The following is a 19,109-nucleotide window of genomic DNA, read 5'->3' on the forward strand; positions in this document are numbered from 1 at the left end:
AAGAACGACGTGTAAATTGTATATTATAACCGCTTCATCCATTTCTTCTGTAGTGTAAAAATGCAAACTTTAATAAAAATATTTATTTTAAAAATGTTTTTTTGAAGTGTACCCAGGTGAACACAATAGTCTGCAGCACACAGACAAATGTGAAATCAATGTGGAGCCCATCTTTATTTTGATGATTGTTGGATGTGAGCCGACAAAGCCTTTGCTCTGGAAACAGTGTCACTGGATCACCTGAGCAACTACATATCAATGCAACTATTTGCCATGGGTCCATAATGTGTCAGTCATGGATAAGATGCGGATACTCACAATTTAGTCTCAAAGCTGTGCGTCAGAGACTTGAGCACAAAAATCTAGCTTTACACTCCAATGCAGTATTAATCGAGTGCTCTGCACTGTCTGAGGTCCCATCTTTCAGATGAGACATTAAACCATGGCTTTATTTGCCTCTCAGGTGAATGTAAAAGGTCCCACAGCACTATTTCAAAGAAATAAATGCTGACCTAGCCAGCGACACATCCTGTAAATGAATTTTTAAAAAGCAGAGGAATTATCCCCAGTGCCTTTCCCAATATTTATCTTTCAATCAACATCATCAAAAAGCAGAATAGGTACAGCACAGAAGGTGGCTGTGCTCGAATAGGAAACGTAGTCATGTTTCCTACAACTTCAGAAGTTCTTGATTGGCTGTAAATCACTGTGGAATGATTGTGAAAGGTGCTATATAAATGCATTTCTAATAGCAGATGCTGTACTTTGCCACATGCACAATTCTGTCTCATGCTTCAAGGGGACATTTCTAACCCATCAGAAACACAGGTGGTAAATTAATTAACTAGAGCTGCATTAACTATGTAACCTCAAGGTCCTGGGATGTACATAGGACTGACAATTTGAGTTGCTTATTGGGTGAGCATCTGCCATGGTGGAACACAGAAACTAGAATGCTGTTTGTAGAGAACCATTTTTGTTCTTTGTAGAGAATAGTTCTCAGCAACAGGAAATGCCATCTTGTTAATTGCAGAGTGTTGCTAAGAGCAATGTGCTTCCAGTTGACTATGAAACTGCTTCTTTACAGACCTTGTGGCTTACCGCAAGTGATATGAAGCATCTTAAATAACCTGAACATTGATGTTGTCTATTGGTCCTCTAAATTGTGCTGCTGGTGTTCAGTGTTTTACGTTTGGGAGGTAGTGGAATATGAGAGAATTACAATGCTTATCTTGATTTTGTCTGGCTCTCTTCTCTAGTCAAGTAACTAAAGTTATGCACAAAGTGTGAGGGAAGTTCACATATAGATAGATATGTAAGTGCATGAATTTTGCTGAAAGGGAAGTTTATTTTTTGCACCTGTATTTGGAGAAGTTGTTATTGGCTTGACATTTAATCCTGTTGAGGTCACTTTGATCACCTTATTGGCCATCTTCTGTAGGTGATCTTGTTGGATCAGTAGATCACGCGGCCAAATTATGAATGATTCAATACAAGTGTTGAATCCACGAAAAGCAGAAAGCGTAGACAATGGTAGAAATTAAAGTACAACGTTTTTTCCAAAACAGTGATATTCCTCCACTCTCCTAAGAGTCTCCTTCCCCGACCTGCAGCTAGGCCGAGGTTTTTATACAGCTGGGGCTCTCCTTGTAAAAGGGAAACTCTGCCTCCTTAAAGGGGGAATCCTGACTGCCTTAAAGGGGAAGTTCATGAGAAATCGTCTCGTCCTGATCCCGGGACCTCCATTGAGGTTATAACAGTAAGCCATTGAATTTTCCAGATTTGTGAGGCTTATAAAGTGGTTAAATCAAATGATTATGATCACAAGGTTAGCTTTGTCATGTGAAAATTTATGATATGGCTATTGGCTTACATCTTTTAATTTCACGTTATTTAATGTAAATGTCTTGTGGTTTATTTTCTTTTTACTGTAATTTGGGTGTATGTTATCCAAATTAGCTAAAAGCTGGACTTGTGTCGCATACAATGCCACTTAACCCTTTGCTGCATCAATATTTAATGTACAAATGTGAGTATCTTGAACTGTAAGTAAAACTAATTTATTATTTCAGGTTCTGAAGAGATGACAAAAGAGAGAGAGAAACTAAAAAATGCTCACAGTTTTCAGATTAAGGAAGAGCCTTCTGAGCCACCTGAAGAGAAATTAAACAGTTCTTGTTCAGCAACCAACTGTGACGATTTGTGCAAAAGTGATTCAAAAGGAAAAAGTAGTACTAACCTGTTCTTGCAAAAGCCAGGTTCTTTTTCTAAACTGAGTAAGCTGTTAGAGGTAGCAAAAATGCCTCCTGAATCAGACTTTGTGACTCAGAAACAAAATGTGAACCAAGTAATTGCCACTCCATCATCTCCTGGTCGTTGTAACTCTCAGAACTCCATCTCAAGTTCCCAGCTTACAATTCCATCTGGCAACTCAGAGAAAATGGACTCGTGTGCAAACCTCTTTAACCCACTGATAACTGGCACAGGGAAACTCTACAATTCTCCTTTACTCCAAAATGACCAGTTGCTGAAAGTACTTACAGAGAAAGGTGGGCAGTGGTTCAGCCTCTTACCAAGAATGCCTTGTGATGAATCTTCCATCACCTGTACAAATGTGCCTCCAGCCTCCTCAGAACAAATGGCACAATCTCAATTTATTTCCCAGTCTTTGCCCTCATCTCCGCTTTTGGGTTCAGGATCCCTGCAGAATGCACTGGGACTCAACCCTTTTGCATTATCAGCACTCCAGGTGTGAAATCTTTGTTTCTATTTATGTAACTAGTATCTTTCCTAACTCGCTCAATTACACAAAATCTAGTTATTTTCTGCCTTCATTTGCAATACTAATTGTTTTAGAAATTGAAATATTTAATTACTTCGAACAATTGGAAAGGGTCGATCCATTTCTGCTTTTGTATTTCCCAAGTATCATTTACAATTTTTTGAATGAAATGTTTTGAATGCCATGTTTTGTCAATTTTCCTCTGAAAGATATACGAGACAGTTAATTTTTTTGAGTCCCTCTGTGTCTCAGAGGAAGTAACTCAACTATGGTTACTGTTTTTCTCTTGATTTCTTGACCATTATGTGCGACTCACTATTTCGATAATAATTCTCGTTCTCCAATATACTGCTTTATAAGGCCAATGGGAATGTTTTATTTTTTAGTTAATATTCAGTAGCTGCGCAGAGATAGCATGAAATTTTAATTTCATATATCATGTCAGCAAATCACAAGATGCAGGTCTTAAAAATTCATTCTTTTTATTCATACCTAACATTAATTCAAAGAAACACGCATCTTGATCAGAAAGCAAGTGACAGTTAAAGTTTGTAATACATTTTTGAGAGTCCAGAGAAATTTTCCAAGATAAGTTCTGCCATTATCTTATTGAATAGCGGATAATTCAAGGAGCCATGTGCCTTCATTTTGCTTCTTATGTTCTTATGCTCCTTCAGCCTTCATTTGTAAATGCCATTTGATGGGACGGGGAGGAAGAAAATGGAGATAGATGAACATTTTATGATACTATGACATTTGTACCATTTTATAGTCATTTTGATCAAGTATACTTTTTAATTTTCTAATCTTTTTGGCCACAACATTTTCAATTTCCAAAACTGTTCGCTTTTTTATTTTTTCACAAGATGTTGGCATCACTGGCCAGGGCAGTATTTATTTCATATCCCCAATTGCCTTTGAGCAGGTGGTGGTGATGTGTCTTGTTGAACTGCTGTAGTTCATGTTGTGTAGATACACCCACAGTGCTGTTGGGGAGGGAGTTCCATGTTTTGACTCAATGACAATGAAGGAATGTTGATTAGTTCAAAGGCAGGATGGTGTTTGGCTTAGATGGGATCTTGCAGGTGGCGGTGTTCCCATGCATGTGCTGTTCTTTTATTTCTGGCTTTGGAAGGTGCGATCAAAGGAGCTTTGGTGTGTTGCTAGAGTGCATCTTGTATTTATGATGGCGTATGGGGTGCTAATCAAGCTGGTTCTTTTGTCCTGGGTGGTGTCAAGCTTTTTGAGTGTTGTTGGAGCTACACTCATCCAGACAAGTGGAGAGCATTCCATCATGCTTCTACCCTGTGCTTGGTAGGTGGTGGACTAGGTAGTCGTGAGGTGAGTTTCTCACTGCATAATACCCAGCCTTTGACCTGCTCTTGTAGCCACGGTATTTATGTGGCTGACCTAGGATGTTGATGGTAGCGAGTTCCGCGATGGCAATGCCACAATGTCAGGGGGTGATAGTTAAATTTTTTCCTGTTGAAGATGGTCTTTGCTTGGTACTTGCATAGCACAAATGTTACTTGCATTGATATTTTGTTTTTTCCCTTTGCATAAAAGGGGCTGATGTCCATTTTGGACAGATTAGTCTGATCAAGTCTACTTTGGGTCCAGTTGATACTGTCATTTCATTTTAAATCATGCAGTGAATGTTGTTGATTCTTCCCATGGCTTCTATCTGTTGTGGAGCCCAGATTAAGAACCAGATTACAGCTTCTCTCTAGTTTCTCTCCACTGTTCCTTGTATTCCCTTTTCAACCTAATTTCATCCACAAAAACCACTTGCTGCTCCCTTGGCCCTATTCCCACTGAACAGCTAACTGTCCAACTTCCTTATCTGACCCATATGCTGGTTGACATCGTCCGTTATTTCACTTTCATATGCATTGCTCCCCTTTCCTTTCAAAATTGTTTTTATCAGCCCTTCTAAAAAAAAATCCACACACTACCTTTCTTTCCTTACAGAACTGCTCCATCTCCAAGCTGCTTTTCTCCTTGAATGATTGGAGCATTCAATCAGGCTTACACTCGATATCAGGGAATTGAAATTACCAGAATCCAACTTTAACACAGATGAACTACAACTATACCAGTTTTGTTCAAAATAAACTTCTGGCTATTCACAACTGTGTCTACAGTGACACCATTTTAGCCAAATGCATTAATTTCAATAGAAAATACCTTCTGAATACTCGCATGAAACTGGTAAATGTACTTCCTGAATATTCAGTAACAAGGAAGTAAAACACTCAACAATCAAGAGTCACTTGCATACTATGCTTTTTTTCTCACTATTTTACAAACAAATATACGCATGTTAAAAGGTTAAAGCACACACATTATGTTGTTATAAATATTATGATTACATGATCAATGGCATTGTCTTTTGTTCAGCTTTTATGTATTAATCAAAATATATGTATTTCTAACTAAATGGCTAATGGCTAACACATTGGAAAACTCTGGATTACATAATCTTCCAATACTGCAGATGCTTGAAATCTGAAATAAAAACAGAAAATGCTGGATACCCTGGTAGATCTGGCAGCATCTGTGAAGAATCTTCAGAGCTGAAGAGAAGGATAAATGTGATGGATGTTATGCTGTTAAAGAGGGGGTGGAGCAAAATAGAAGATAGGTGGGGGCTGGGAGAAAATTGACAACGGTGTTGTAGGCGCAAGACGGGGAGTGTTAATGATAGTGTTAAAGACTAAAGAAGGTGCTAATAGTGGCATAAGATAAGGAAGGAGGAGAATTCCACAGAATAATGACTCTGAGAAAAAAAAAATCAACTCATCTCTATCTTAAATGTGTTCTGACACCCTGGGACAATGCATGGTCAATTCCAGCCCCACTTGACCCGGTGTCACAACACGTTTGAAATTAACTTGTATTTTTAAATATCCGAGGTCTTTGGCTACCAAATAACTACAGTCACCAGGTTTGTAAATTTATACACTATTAACTATTATTAACACTTATTGTAATTCAATTGGGAACAAGTACAACTGTTTAATTATTATTTAATCTCTAACCCCCCTTCCCTTTGATAAAATAATGATGAAAGTAGAAGGATCAGTCTTTGTTTCAGATGGGCGTCTTCCAATTCGTTTCTTCTTCAGCCTAGGCTTCCAGATGGATGTTGGGCTGGATTCTCTGTTTTGGAGACTAAGACCCCATGCTGGCGTGAAAGTGCTGGTCTTTTGGCGTAAAAAGGCACCGATTCCCTGTTTTGCTGGGGGCTAGCAGAGAGCCAGTGTAGAACTCGCCGCTCTAGCTGCCAATGCGACCCCCAGCACTCCCGGTTCAAAGGCTGCGCATGCGTGCAGTGGCCGCGCCGTGCCAGATGGCAGACTCAGCCCGTGGACCTGGACCGCCAAAGTAGTGCCCCCCTCTGACCGTTCGCGCTCCCAGGACCGCTCGCACACATTGCCCCCAGCCCTGAATGAAGCCCCCCCTGCCTGCTGATCAGCCCTCCCCCGACTGTGGCGGCGCCGGACTGAGTCTGCAGTCGCCACGTGAGGATGGTGTGAGCACACGTAACCCACGCCATCGGGAATTCGGCCGGTCGGCAACGGAGCATCGCAGGGTGAGCCTCAGGCAAATGGTCTGAGGCAGTGGATACTCGGCGCAGCATACTCCTCGAGTACGCTGATTTTCAGGGGCCGGAGAATTCAAAATCTGCCGCCGCTCTGTATTTTGGTGGCAAAACAGATTCTCTGCCCCGTCACCGAACGCGATTTTGGCGTCGGGGAGGCGGAGAATCCAGCCTATTCTCTTTTCTTTCAGCTTGTTAATGGTTTTCAATGTAGACTCACAGAAATAGGAATTCAAGAGAGAGAGAGATAAACAGCTTCTTTCAGGGCCTAGAAGCTTTGTGAGTAGCTGAGCAGAGAGAGAAAGCTGCTCCCACCTTGAGGGTCCATTGGTTTCTCCTAGGTTCTGTTTGGAAAAAACCCACCTGACAGGCTGTAGGATGCTGGGCAGAATATTTTCCCTGGCCAGTCCATTGGCCACCAGCTAACCAATTGAAACAAACTCGTCCAATCTCTTGGGTGCCATAAAGTCTGGGTTCTTCTGCCCACAATGCAAACCTTTTAACACCGTGTAGAATGTTGACATTTTGAGTTCCTTACTTCTTCTGCTCGACTTAAAGGTATATCTCCAGTTACAGTCCATGGACTAAAAACGATAAAGACAAAACAAAATAGGAACTAAGGAAATCAACAGGAGGGCCCTTCCAAAAGGGAGATCCTAATTTTTAAAACTATCCCTCGCACAAGGAAAACCAATCTTTCAGCATCCACCCTGCCAAGTTCCCTCAGGATCTTGTATGTTTCAATAAGGTCACATCATTATTATAGACTCCACTGGATATAAGCCCAACTTATCTAATCCTCACAAGACAAAAGCTTCATCCTGAGAATCAGCTGAGTGAATCTTCTCTAAACTGTTTGCAAACCAATTATATCCTTTCTTAAATAAAGAGACTAAAACTGTACACTTCAGATGTGGTCTCACCAATATTCTATACATAGAAACTTAGAAGATAGGAGCAGGGGGAAGCCATTCGGTCCTTCGAGCCTGATTCGCCATTCATCGCGATCATGGCTGATAATCCAACTCAATAGCCTAATCCTGCTTTCTCCCGATAACCCTCAATCCCATTTGCCACAAGTGCCATATCTAGCAGCCTCTTGAATGTATTTAATGTCTTAGCCTCAACTACTTCCTGTGGTAATGAATTCCACAGATTCACCACTCTTTGGGTGAAGAAATATCTCCTCATCGCTGTCCTAAATGGCCTACCCTGAATTCCCACACTGTGACCCCTGGATACCCACCATTGGAAACATCCTCCCTGCATCCACCCTCCCTGCATCCACCCTATCTAGTCCTGTTAGAATTTTATAAGTCTCTATGAGTTCCCCCCTCATTCGTCTGAACTCCAGTGAAAACAATCCTAACCTAATCAATCTCTCCTCATACGTCAGTCCCGCCATCCCTGGGATCAGCGTGGTAAACATTTGCTGCACTCCCTCGAGCAAGAACATCCTTCCTCAGAAAAGGAGACCAAAACTGTGCACACTATTCTAGGTGTGGCCTCTCCAAGGCCCTGTATAATTGCGACAACACATCCCTGCTCCTGGCAACACGCAAGCACAGTGTTTGATTCCCTCTTGATTGTGGTGTTAATGTAAGCCTACTTGTGACAATAATAAATATTATTATTACTTGAAACCTCTCGCAATGAAAGCCAACTTATCATTTGCATTCTTTACCACCTGATGCACCTGCATGCACTGCAACTGGTGCACAAGGATTCCCAGGTCTCACTCCACACATCCTCTCCCAATTTACAGCCATTCAGGTAGTAATCTGCCACCTTGTTTTTGCTTCCAAAGTGAATAACCTCACATTTATCAATATTATACTGCCTCTGCCATTGATTTGCCCACTCACCCAACCTGTCCAGATCATGTTGAAGGATCTCTGCATTCTCGTCACAGTTCACCCATCCACCCAACTTGGTATCATCTGTAAACATTGAGATGTTACATTTTGTTCCCTCGTTCAAATCATTAATATATACTGTGAATAGCTGGGGTCCCAGCACCGATCCCTGTGGCACCCCACTAATTATTGCCTGCCAATTTGAAAAGGACCCGTTAATTCTTACTCTTTGTTTCCTTTCTACCAACCAGTTTTCTATCCATCTCAATACACTTCCCCCAATCTCATGAGCTTTAATCTTACACGATAATCTTTTATGCGGGACTTTGTCACATGCTTTCTGAAAGTCCAAATATACCACATCGACTGGCACCCCCTTGCCAACTTTACAAGTTACATCTTCAAAGAATTCCAATAGATTTGTCAAGCATGATTTCCCCTTCATAAATCCATGCTGACTCTGTCTGATCCTGCCATTGTTTTCTAAATGCTCCGCTATAAAATAATGGATTCCAGAATTTTCCCAACTACCAATGTTAAGCTTACTAGTCTGTGATTCCCTGTTTTCTCTCTACCTCCCTTTTTGAATATTGGAGTGACATTAGCTACCTTCCAATTTGCAGGGTTTGCTCCAGAGTCGACAGAATCCTGGAAGGTGACCACCAATGCATCCACTATTTCTAGAGCTACTTCCTTCAGTGCTCTGGGATGTAGATTATCAGGCCCTGGTGATTTATCAGCCTTCAATCACATCAATTTCCCCAGTACCATTTCTCTACTAATATTGATCTCCTTCAACTCTTCCCTCTTGCATTTTCCAACATTTCTGGTGTCTGATTTGTGTCCTCTTGTGTGAAGACAGAACAAAAATATGTATTCAGTTGCTCAGCCATTTCTTTGTCCCCAATTATACATTGCCCAGTTTCTGTCTATAGGGGACCTACATTCATCTTCACCAGTCTCTTACTCTTCACCTACTTATAGAAACGCTTAATGTCAGTCTTTATGTTCCCTGCAAGCTTAGCAACAGTAGCAAAGAAATCCTCCTTTTATATTACATTCCCTTTGCAATAAACAATCCATATGCCTTCTGTTATGATGCTTGACCAGACTTCTGGTTGTGTTTTGGCAGCGGGGGGGGGGGGGGGGGGGGGGTGGAAGAGAGAGCTCCTGTTAAGTACCAATAATATTTGGTTTAAAGTAGATAAAGTTTGAGATTAAAGATGGTCACTAAGTGAATAAAGCCACAAAGTTTCTTGGCTTTGGAACAAACAAAAATAAATTTTACAAATACAAGTTCAGAAAGGCAGAACAATTACAAAATCTATATTATACATCGAGGTTGAGGTACACATGAATTAACAGGTGAACTATTACCACACTGTGTAGTAAATGACAGATGCCACCAAACTCAATTCCATGGATTTCTCAGCAATCGACCCTGACATCCATCAGTGTGAGCCAATCAATCTCATTGAAGCTTCAGCTTTCTCATGAGCGTTTCCAAATTTCACCATTGAAGATCTCACCTTGAAATTATGTCCCAAAGTCGCTCCCGCACAGAAGGCTTCAATAGTCAGGTTTCAATCTCATCTTTCAAGATTCTTTTCCTCTGGATTTCTGAGTACACTCAAGCTTCACCTTCCAAGCTAAATTTCAGATCTTCGGCCATGCCAAGTAGAACATCATTGCTCCAAGTGGGTGCTTTTGCCCAATGGCCCCCAGCACGGAGTCACCAACCAGCTTTGTTCTCACGTGCTCACTTAATGTCTGCTCCCTGCACCTCGTTCTTTAATTTAGAGCCCCTTTCTTTAAACTTTATAAAATAAATTTAGAGTACCCAATTAATTTTTAATAATGAAAGGGCAATTTAGCGTGGCCAATCCACCTCCCCTGCACATCTTTTGGGTTGTGGGGGCGAAACCCACGCAAACACGGTGAGAATGTGCAAACTCCACACGGACAGTAACCCAGAGCCGGGATCGAACCTGGGACCTCTGCTAACCACTGCGCCACCCTGCTGCCCTCCCTTTCTTTTAACTTGACGACCTATTTCTGTCCCCTGCCTTTTATCCCTCGCTTAGGACTTCCTTTTGAGACTTCTTCACCGGATGCATTCTCCATGACAATGCTTCTACCAATCAGAAACTACTTGGCACCCAATCAGCACTTTCTACTCATGCAGTATAAATTGTTGTTTGTCCTTAATATCCGTATTCTTGCAATTTTATGTGATGAATGCAAGATGAAAAGCATCAACATTTCTCTTTTTTATTCAGCAGTGCTCAGGTTGTTTACCATCAAACAACTAAAGCATATTTAGTAAAGTATACATAAGCTTTTTTACGTAACATAAGGGAACTGATTTGAACTTTTTTTTAAAGTTAGAGTACCCAATTAATTTTTTCCAATTAAGGAGCAATTTAGCGTGGCCAATTCACCTACCCTGCACATCTTTGGGTTGTGGGGGTGAAACCCATGCAAACACTGGGAGAATGTGCAAACTCTGCACGGACAGTGACCCAGAGCCGGGATCGAACCAGGGATCTCGGTGCAGTGAGGCAGCAGTGCTAACGACTGTGCCACTGTGCTTCCCTAACTGATTTGATCTTAATGGTACATTAAGATTTTATTGTTGCTACATTTTAAAAGATTTCAATTACAGATAAAGTATGCAGAAAGGTTTTTGAAAAAAAACTAAATAGCTCAGAGAGAAAACATTTCAATATTTGGTCGACTACAATTATGAAATGGTTTTGGTGAGCTAATTCTTGTTGTTGACTTTTCTAATTTTGTAGAGCGTAAGTAGTCTCTCCAGTAGATTACTTGATGATTGATCAATATATGATGTAGGAACCTATTTATGTTTTGTGAGTCCTGTCAATCTCATAAAAGCTGACCAATTGTTTCAGAACAGCTGGGAGCTCAACAAAATCCTTGAAAATGGTGGAAATATTTGGCAGATTGATCAACATCATGGTAGCACAGTGGTTAGCATTGTTGTTTCACCGCGCCAGGGTCCCAGGTTTGATTCCCGGCTTGGGTCACTGTCTGTGCGGAGTCTGCACGTTCTCCCCGTGTCTCCGTGGGTTTCCTCCGGGTGCTCAGGTTTCCTCCCACAAGTCCCGAAAGATGTACTTGTTAGGTGAATTGGACATTCTGAATTCTCCCTCCATGTACCTGAACAGGCGCCAGAGTGTGGTGTCTAGGGGCTTTTCACAGTGGTTTCATTGCAGTGTTAATGTAAGCCTACTTGTGACAATAATAAAGGTTATTGATCTGCAAAAAATAAATGTTTCAGATACAACCCTTTATCAGTTATGACAAATAGCAGCTTCAGAAACATAAGCTGTTTTCTTCCCCCACAAATGGTGGTTGAGTGTTTTCAGAATTTCCTCCTTTTGTTTCCAGTATCCATAGATTTCCTACAGTGCAGAAGGAGACCATTCGGCCCATCAAAATCTACAGCTGATCTGATTGTGGCCTCAATTCCACCTATCTCCAAAAGCCTTTGACTCCCTTGTTAGTCGAGAATCTATGTACTTTTTCCTTAAAAGTATTCATTGACCATCCTCTTTGGGGAAAAGAGTTCCAAAGGCTCTGGCAGAAAACATTTCTTCTTGTCTCTGCCTTAAACTGGTGTTACCTTATTTTTAAACTGTGTCCCCCAGTTCTATTCTCTCCCACAAGGGGAAACATCCTTTTAGTATCCATCCACAAATCCCAATAAGGTGATCTCTCAATCTTCTAAACTCCAACTGATACAGACCTAACTTGTGCAAGCCCCTAGTCAAAGAATTTCCAGCTATGCGGTGGCAGGAGTTACTTTAATTAATAATAGGTGCAACACTGAAGTACAAAGAACCTGTCTTGTGAGGTTTTGTCAGAGAATTATCAATTATGACCTAGGGACCAGAAACGTAGAACGCTGAGGGTAGGATTTTTCCCTCGGGCGTGGGACCTGATATTGGGGGTTCCAAGTCTGAACTTGTAGGGACCCAGACTGGAGGAGCTATTTTTCTGGAGATGGCCTCTTTATTGTCTGCTGACATGCTCACCATCCTACTAAGGAAGTTGAGTGTGCATTCTGCTATCGGTCCAAGCAGCGGGCTAGCAGGAGAGGAGGACATTGTGGAGGCAGATGGGAGACAAAGGGCGCATCAACATGGAGGCATCTGAGGAGCGTTAAATTGAAAGTAAGTCAGAGAGGTCGCGAGGTGGAGGGGAGCTGACTTTCATGGCTGAGGACCCCTCTTTGGGGCATGGAGCCTCCAATTACAATGGCCTCCTCAATTAAGCTGTTGGTCTCTACAAACGGCAGGGGCTACTTCACCACTGACAAAAACAGAGTGAAACCTCCAAATCACCCCTAAACAGTGCCCTAAATATGCAATTGGTTGTTCGCCTCTGTTTATCAGCCAGTTACCCAGAACACCTTGAGAAACTTCCTTGGAAGGGAGAATGCTTTGAGAAACCATCCTGATGTGACTTCCCGATGTTTTCCTGCCCTTCCCCCAAGCACATCATCGGCCTTGAATGCGAGTTGAAAATGTCGATTGCCCATTTACGACGATCTAATAAATTAATGTAACTCATTTTCTTGCAGAGAATCTCTACTTATGTTAAAGATAAAATAAACTTTGTAAACCCTATTATTGGCATAAGCTTTTACAGTTGTTTTAAGAATAATTATTGCATTTATTTATTGTTTTTATAAATTTACTCTACTTCATTTGTTTAAAGAGATCAGGGCACACTCTGCAGCTCAGTGACCTGCTTCTGGAGCCCTAACAGCGGCAGTCTTTAACTTGCCTATTGGACATGCGTAGCAATACCCACACATTCATTTTCTCTCCCATACTACTGCACTAGCTGGGCAATGTAATATTCTTACACGGCTTGGTTAGTAAATTTTCATAAGGACATGTAGTGAGCAGCTCACATTATGTTAACCAACTTCTGATGAAGCATCCAGGATGCTTTTCCAACATAGAAGTCATAAAGGTTTCCTGTCAACACAATCTTCATTTGTAACAGATGCAAATAATGTAATTTTAAACCTTTTGTTCCAGATGAAACCAGGGTTACCTCTAATAGGACTTCCATTCTGTGGATGGCCAACTGGAGTACTCAATCCAAGTATTGCCTTTACCTCACCTGGCCTTGGATTATCTGAAGGAAATGCTAATCCTTTCCTGTTACCTAGCATTCCTACAAATGAATCACCAGCACCACAAAATGGAAAACTGCAAAATAGTGCACCTTCTTCGATAGCTGAAGTAGCAAAACCAGTGGATTATCCTAGTCCAAGGCCCATTCCAGAAGGTAAGTGGAAAAACTCTGGAGTTGTGCTATATTCAAACATGGAATAATGGTGCCAAGATTATGATACAAATTGCAGCTAGCCGTAACCACAGCAAAATTATTTTTGGTCTATTATGCTATTAAGTTTATAGATTATGGTGTCAGTAGAATAGCAGAATTGTGATTTATGTTCATGTTTCCAGATCTCTTCAGAGACTGTTGTATGGAGATTTGGAAATAATGAATGCTGAGAAAGGCTAATTGTTGGACCTTTCTATGATTATTTGAAAACTGACTTCATTCTGAGGAAGAAAATAAGTTGTACACTACATAAACTAGGTTTTTGGGTTCAAACAAAAATCAGTATTTCTTATGATACTAAGATTGGTGGAGTTGCAGATAGCGAGGGGGACTGTCAGAGAATACAGCAAAATATAGATAGATTGGAGAGTTGGGCAGAGAAATGGCAGATGGAGTTCAATCCAGGCAAATGTGAGGTGATGCATTTTGGAAGATCCAATTTAAGAGCGGACTATACAGTCAATGGAAGAGTCCTGGGGAAAATTGATGTACAGAGAGATCTGGGCGTTCAGGTCCATTATACCCTGAAGGTGGCAACGCAGGTCGATAGAGTGGCCAAGAAGGCATACAGCATGCTTGCCTTCATCGGACGGGGTATTGAGTACAAGAGTAGGTCATGTTACAGTTGTATGGGACTTTGGTCAGGCCACATTTGGGATACTGCGTGCAGTTCTGATCGCCACATTACCAGAAGGATGTGGATGCTTTAGAGAGGGTGTAGAGGAGGTTCACCAGGATGTTGCCTGGTATGGAGGGTGCTAGCTATGAAGAAAGGTTGAGTAGATTAGGATTGTTTTCATTGGAAAGACGGAGGTTGAGGGGGGACCTGATTGAGGTCTACAAAATCATGAGAGGTATGGACAGGGTGGATAGCACCAAGCTTTTTCCAAGAGTGGGGAAAGGTTCCTCGCCATGTTGGGTCAACCTCGACAGGGCCAGAAGATCTTACTGTCTGAAAGGGGCAAAAAATCCCACATATGGAGTTCTGCAGTCAATTGCAAGGGGGTCACGATTTCAAGGTGAGAGGGGGAAAGTTTAAGGGAGATGTGCATGGAAAGTTTTTTACGCAGAGGGTGGTGGATGCCTGGAACGCTTTGCCAGCGGAGGTGGTAGAGGCGGGCACGATAGCATCATTTAAGATGCATCTAGACAGATATATGAACAGAGGGAAGTTGATCCTTGGAAAATAGGTGACAGGTTTAGATAAAGGATCTGGATCAGCGCAGGCTGGGAGGGCCGAAGGGCCTGTTCCTGTGCTGTAATTTTCTTTGTTCTTTGTAAAGCACATCATTCAAATATTTTGTTTGGGAATGTGCAAGTTTGAATGCCTTAAAAAGCAAACAGTAATCTATGAAATGGCTGCACAATTATAATATTTTTTTCAAACTTTAAAAACATGTTCATAAACTGAAAAGATGTTCTGTTCAAGCAAATACACATGAACATGCATACAAATTCAGAGCAGGAATAGGCCATTTAGCCCCTCCAATCAGCCTTTATTTCATAAAATCATGGTTGATCTAATTGTGGTCTCAACTCCACTTTCCTGTCCACCCACTAAACATTTTGACTCCCTTGTCCATCAAAAATATATCTAACTCAGTCTTTAAAATATTCAGTGACCCTCCCTCCACTGCCCTCTGGGGAAGAGAATCCTATAATCCAATGACCTGCTGAGAGAAAGATTTTCTCTTTATCTCCGTCTTAAGTGGGAAACCCCTCATTTTTCAACTGTGTTCCCGACCTCGAGCCTCAAGGGAAAAGTTCCTCTCATCTTGTCAATTTCCTTCAGGACCAGGATTTTCCAACCTCCTCCCTGGCTGAAGTCAGTGGCTATTTATGTGACTTGCCAGCTCTGCCGCGGGGGATCTCGCCATGTTGGGTCAACCTCGACAGGGCCAGAAGATCTTACCGTCTGAAAGGGGCAAAAAATCCCACTCAGGATTTTGTATGTTTCAATGAGTTCACCATTCATTCTTCTAAACTCCTATGGATATGGGTCCACACTTTCCTCATAAAATAGCCCTTTCATCCCAGGAATCAGTTAAGTGAACCTTCTCTGAACTGCTTCTAATGCTATTGTGTCCTTTCTTAAATAAGGAGATCAAAACTCTGCAGAACTCCATATGTGGTCTCAGTAACACCCTATACTTGTCGCAAAGCTTCCCTACTTTTATATTTTATTCCCCTTGCAATAAATGATAATATTCCATTTACTTTCCTAATCACTTGACTGTACCTGCATACTAACTGTATGTGGTTCATGTACCAGGACATCCATAGCCTTTGGTACCACAGACTTTCGCAATTTGTTTCCATTTATTTTTCTATTTTATGATTCTCTCTGCCAAAGTGGACAAGTTAACATTTTCCCACATTTCTTTTTGCCTACTCATTAAAAAAACCTTTATAGACGTGTTATCACAAATTATTTTCCTACTTATTTTTGTGTCATCAACAAATTTACCAGCCATACGTTCTGTCCCTTCATCCAAGTGATATAGATTGTAAATCATTAAAGCTGCAGTGGTGCTCCACTGGTTACAGCTTGCTGCCCAAAAATGACCCATTTATCCCTACTCTCTGATTCCTGTTAGCCAACTGATCTTCTATCCATGATGATATGTTACCCCTACACCATGATCTCTTTCTTTATGTAGTATCCTTTGATGGAAATCGTTTGGAAATCCAAGTACACCACATGTACAGGTTTCCCTTTATTCAGGTTATATTTTACTTAATGAACTCTGAAATTAGGCATAGGAACATAGGAAATCGGAGCAGATGTAGGTAATTCAGCCCTTCGAGTCTGCTTCGCCATTCAATCAGATCATGGCCAATCTCGTCCTGGTCTCAAATCTACCACTCCACCTGTTGCCCATATCCCTTTCACCAGTCACATGTCAACTCTTCATCCCCGAAATCAATCTGCTGAACCCCCTGTGAACTGCCTCCAATGCCACCACATCCTTCCTCCAATAAGGAGACCAAACTGGACTCAAAACTCCAGATGTGGAATTGCATGCTGTACCTGCATACTGATTTTCTGTGATTCATGAACCCAGATCCCTCTGCCCAGATGCATCTTGCATCTGCTTTCCATTTAGAGAATTTGCCTTTCTATTTTTTCGGCCAAAATGGAAAATCTCGTACTTATCAACATTAAATTCCATCTGCCAAAATTTGGCCCAATCTCCTAGCCTATCTATCCAGCTGTAAAATCTTTATCTCCTTTTCGCTGCCTGCTTTCCCACCTATTTTAGCATCATTCTGCAAATTTTGCTTGCAGATCATTTAGGAAATTGTAAACAGTCGAGGTCCAAGGACTGACCCCTGCGGCACCCCGTTAGTTACAGTTCGCCAGCCAGATAAGGACCCATTTTTCCTGACCCTCTTTTGTCAGTCGGCCAATACTCAATCCAATCTAGTACTCTATCCCCAATCCCATTTTTCCCTCTCACAAAACCATGTTGACTCTGACTACTTGTATTAAGATGTCCGAAATGCCCTGCTATAACCTCCTTAATAATATATTCCCACTTTTGTCTTTATGAATGATGTTAGGCTAACTGGCCAGGGGTTACCTGCTTTCTGCCCCCCTCCTTTCTTGAATAGAGGAATTCCATTTGCTATTTTCCAATCTAATGGGACCTTCCCAGAACTGAGGACAAATCACAACCCCATGGACCTCCTATCTCCACAGTAACTTATTTTAGGACTCTTGTTTGAAGTCCATCATGGCCTGGCGACTTGCCCACCTTTAATTCTAATAGTTTTCTCAGTATCTTTCCTTGGTGATTATAATTGTTTTTGTTTCCTCCCTGCCTTACACCTCTTGATTTACCAGTATTTCTGGGATGTTATTTGTCGTCTTCTGTTAAAACAGACACAAAACATCTGCTCCCGCCATTTCTTTATTCCGCATTATAACTTCCCCAACCCACTCTCCAAAGGATGCTCACTTTAGTTATTTTCCTTTTCAAATACATGTAAAATCTCTTATCTGTTTCATAATAATATGAAAATAATAGGAGTATGTCATATGTCCTATTTAGCTAACTCTGCCATTCAATAAGATCATAACTGATTTTTGACCTCAACTTTCCGATCACAGTATCCCTTGATTCCCTTTGAGTTCAAATTTCAATTTCAGCTTTGAATATACTCAATGACTGAGTATCCACAGCCAACTGAGTTAGAGAATTACGGAATTACACTACCCTCATGGGTGGAAAGATTCTTATCTTGGTCCAGCCAGGGATAACTGCTTCTTAGCATATATTCTGACAAGCCCTCTCGGAAACCTATGTTCTAATAAAGTCACCTCAAATTCTTCTAAATTGCAATTAGTATTGGGCTCATTGTACTCTCCAAATAGAACAAGTCCTCATCCTAGGAATCAATCTAATGAACCTTCATTGCACCCCCTTCAATGTACTTAATGACTAAGTGCTTTGAGGCATCCAGAGGTTGTGAAAAGTACCCAGCCACCCTCCCCACCAGCATGGAATGCATGTAGCATATTTTGCAAATGTGATGGTTTCTTCAGGGTGAATGGTGCACTTACATTGTTGTGCATGCCCATGATCACCAACCTAACATCTTTGTCAGTTGAAAAGCATTCCACTCCCCAACATATAACTGGTTTGCACCCACAGGCAGCACATCATTCAAGCCTGAGTCTGGTACCCTGCCAAAAGTTATAACTCATTCATCATATATCATTCTCTGGGTCACTTTTATTCCTGACTGGCTACCAGGCTACATGGCTGTCCCTTCCAGACATCACTCCTAACTCCTGTTAAAAGCCTGGGTACAGTTGCACATGCAGCGGCACTCTCTCAGGATAAGGGGCTGATCATTTAGGACTGAGATGAAGGGAAACTACTTCACTCAATGGGTTGTAAATCTTTGGAATTCTTTGCCCCAGAGGCTTATGATCTTTCAATGCGTTTAAGGCTGAGGTAGATAGTTTTTTGGTCTCAAGGAATCTAGGGATACGGGGAATGGACTGGGAGGTGCAGTTGAGGCACAAGATGAGCCATGATTTTATTGAATGCCGGAGCAAGCATGAAGGGCCATATGATGTACACCTCCTATTTCTTGCGTTTTGTATTACCTCCTCCAAGTAACAACAACTCCTCTGCTTGAAGAGTTGTTACCTGGAGAGCTTTTTGCCCTTTGGGTGGAAAAGGATCTTCCTCTTCCTGTCCTCCATTTGGACCAGGGTCTCTGAAGCAGCGTTCAGGAATTGAATGAGCAGGATTTGACTAGCAGTCAAATTATGTCAGAAAATAGCTTCCCTTCTCAGGTAAGAGGGTATCTTCCTTTTGAGGTGTTGGCTGCTATTAAATAGCATCAGAAACACCATGCAGATTGCATGCTTGACTCACAATGAGCTCATGGCACAACTAAGTGCTGCCTGAGACAACACTGATGGGTATCTGTTATTGTATGCTGACCATATCGAGTGTTTTCTATT

The 19,109-nt window shown here is 41.5% G+C and overlaps 1 protein-coding gene across 8 annotated transcripts in view; it reads left to right on the top strand.

The window, feature by feature from the left end:
* baz2ba (bromodomain adjacent to zinc finger domain, 2Ba) overlaps positions 1-19,109 on the top strand; it is a 603,362-nt gene that overhangs the window by 532,435 nt on the left and 51,818 nt on the right. For all 8 annotated transcript variants that reach the window (XM_072474620.1, XM_072474664.1, XM_072474673.1 and 5 more), the window contains 2 exons: positions 2,073-2,749; positions 13,315-13,567. In XM_072474620.1, coding sequence (XP_072330721.1) covers positions 2,073-2,749; positions 13,315-13,567 — 930 coding nt within the window. The remainder of the gene's footprint in view (positions 1-2,072; positions 2,750-13,314; positions 13,568-19,109) is intronic.

Source organism: Scyliorhinus torazame, chromosome 2, assembly GCF_047496885.1.
Source record: "Scyliorhinus torazame isolate Kashiwa2021f chromosome 2, sScyTor2.1, whole genome shotgun sequence".
NCBI classification, from domain to species: Eukaryota; Metazoa; Chordata; class Chondrichthyes; order Carcharhiniformes; family Scyliorhinidae; genus Scyliorhinus; species Scyliorhinus torazame.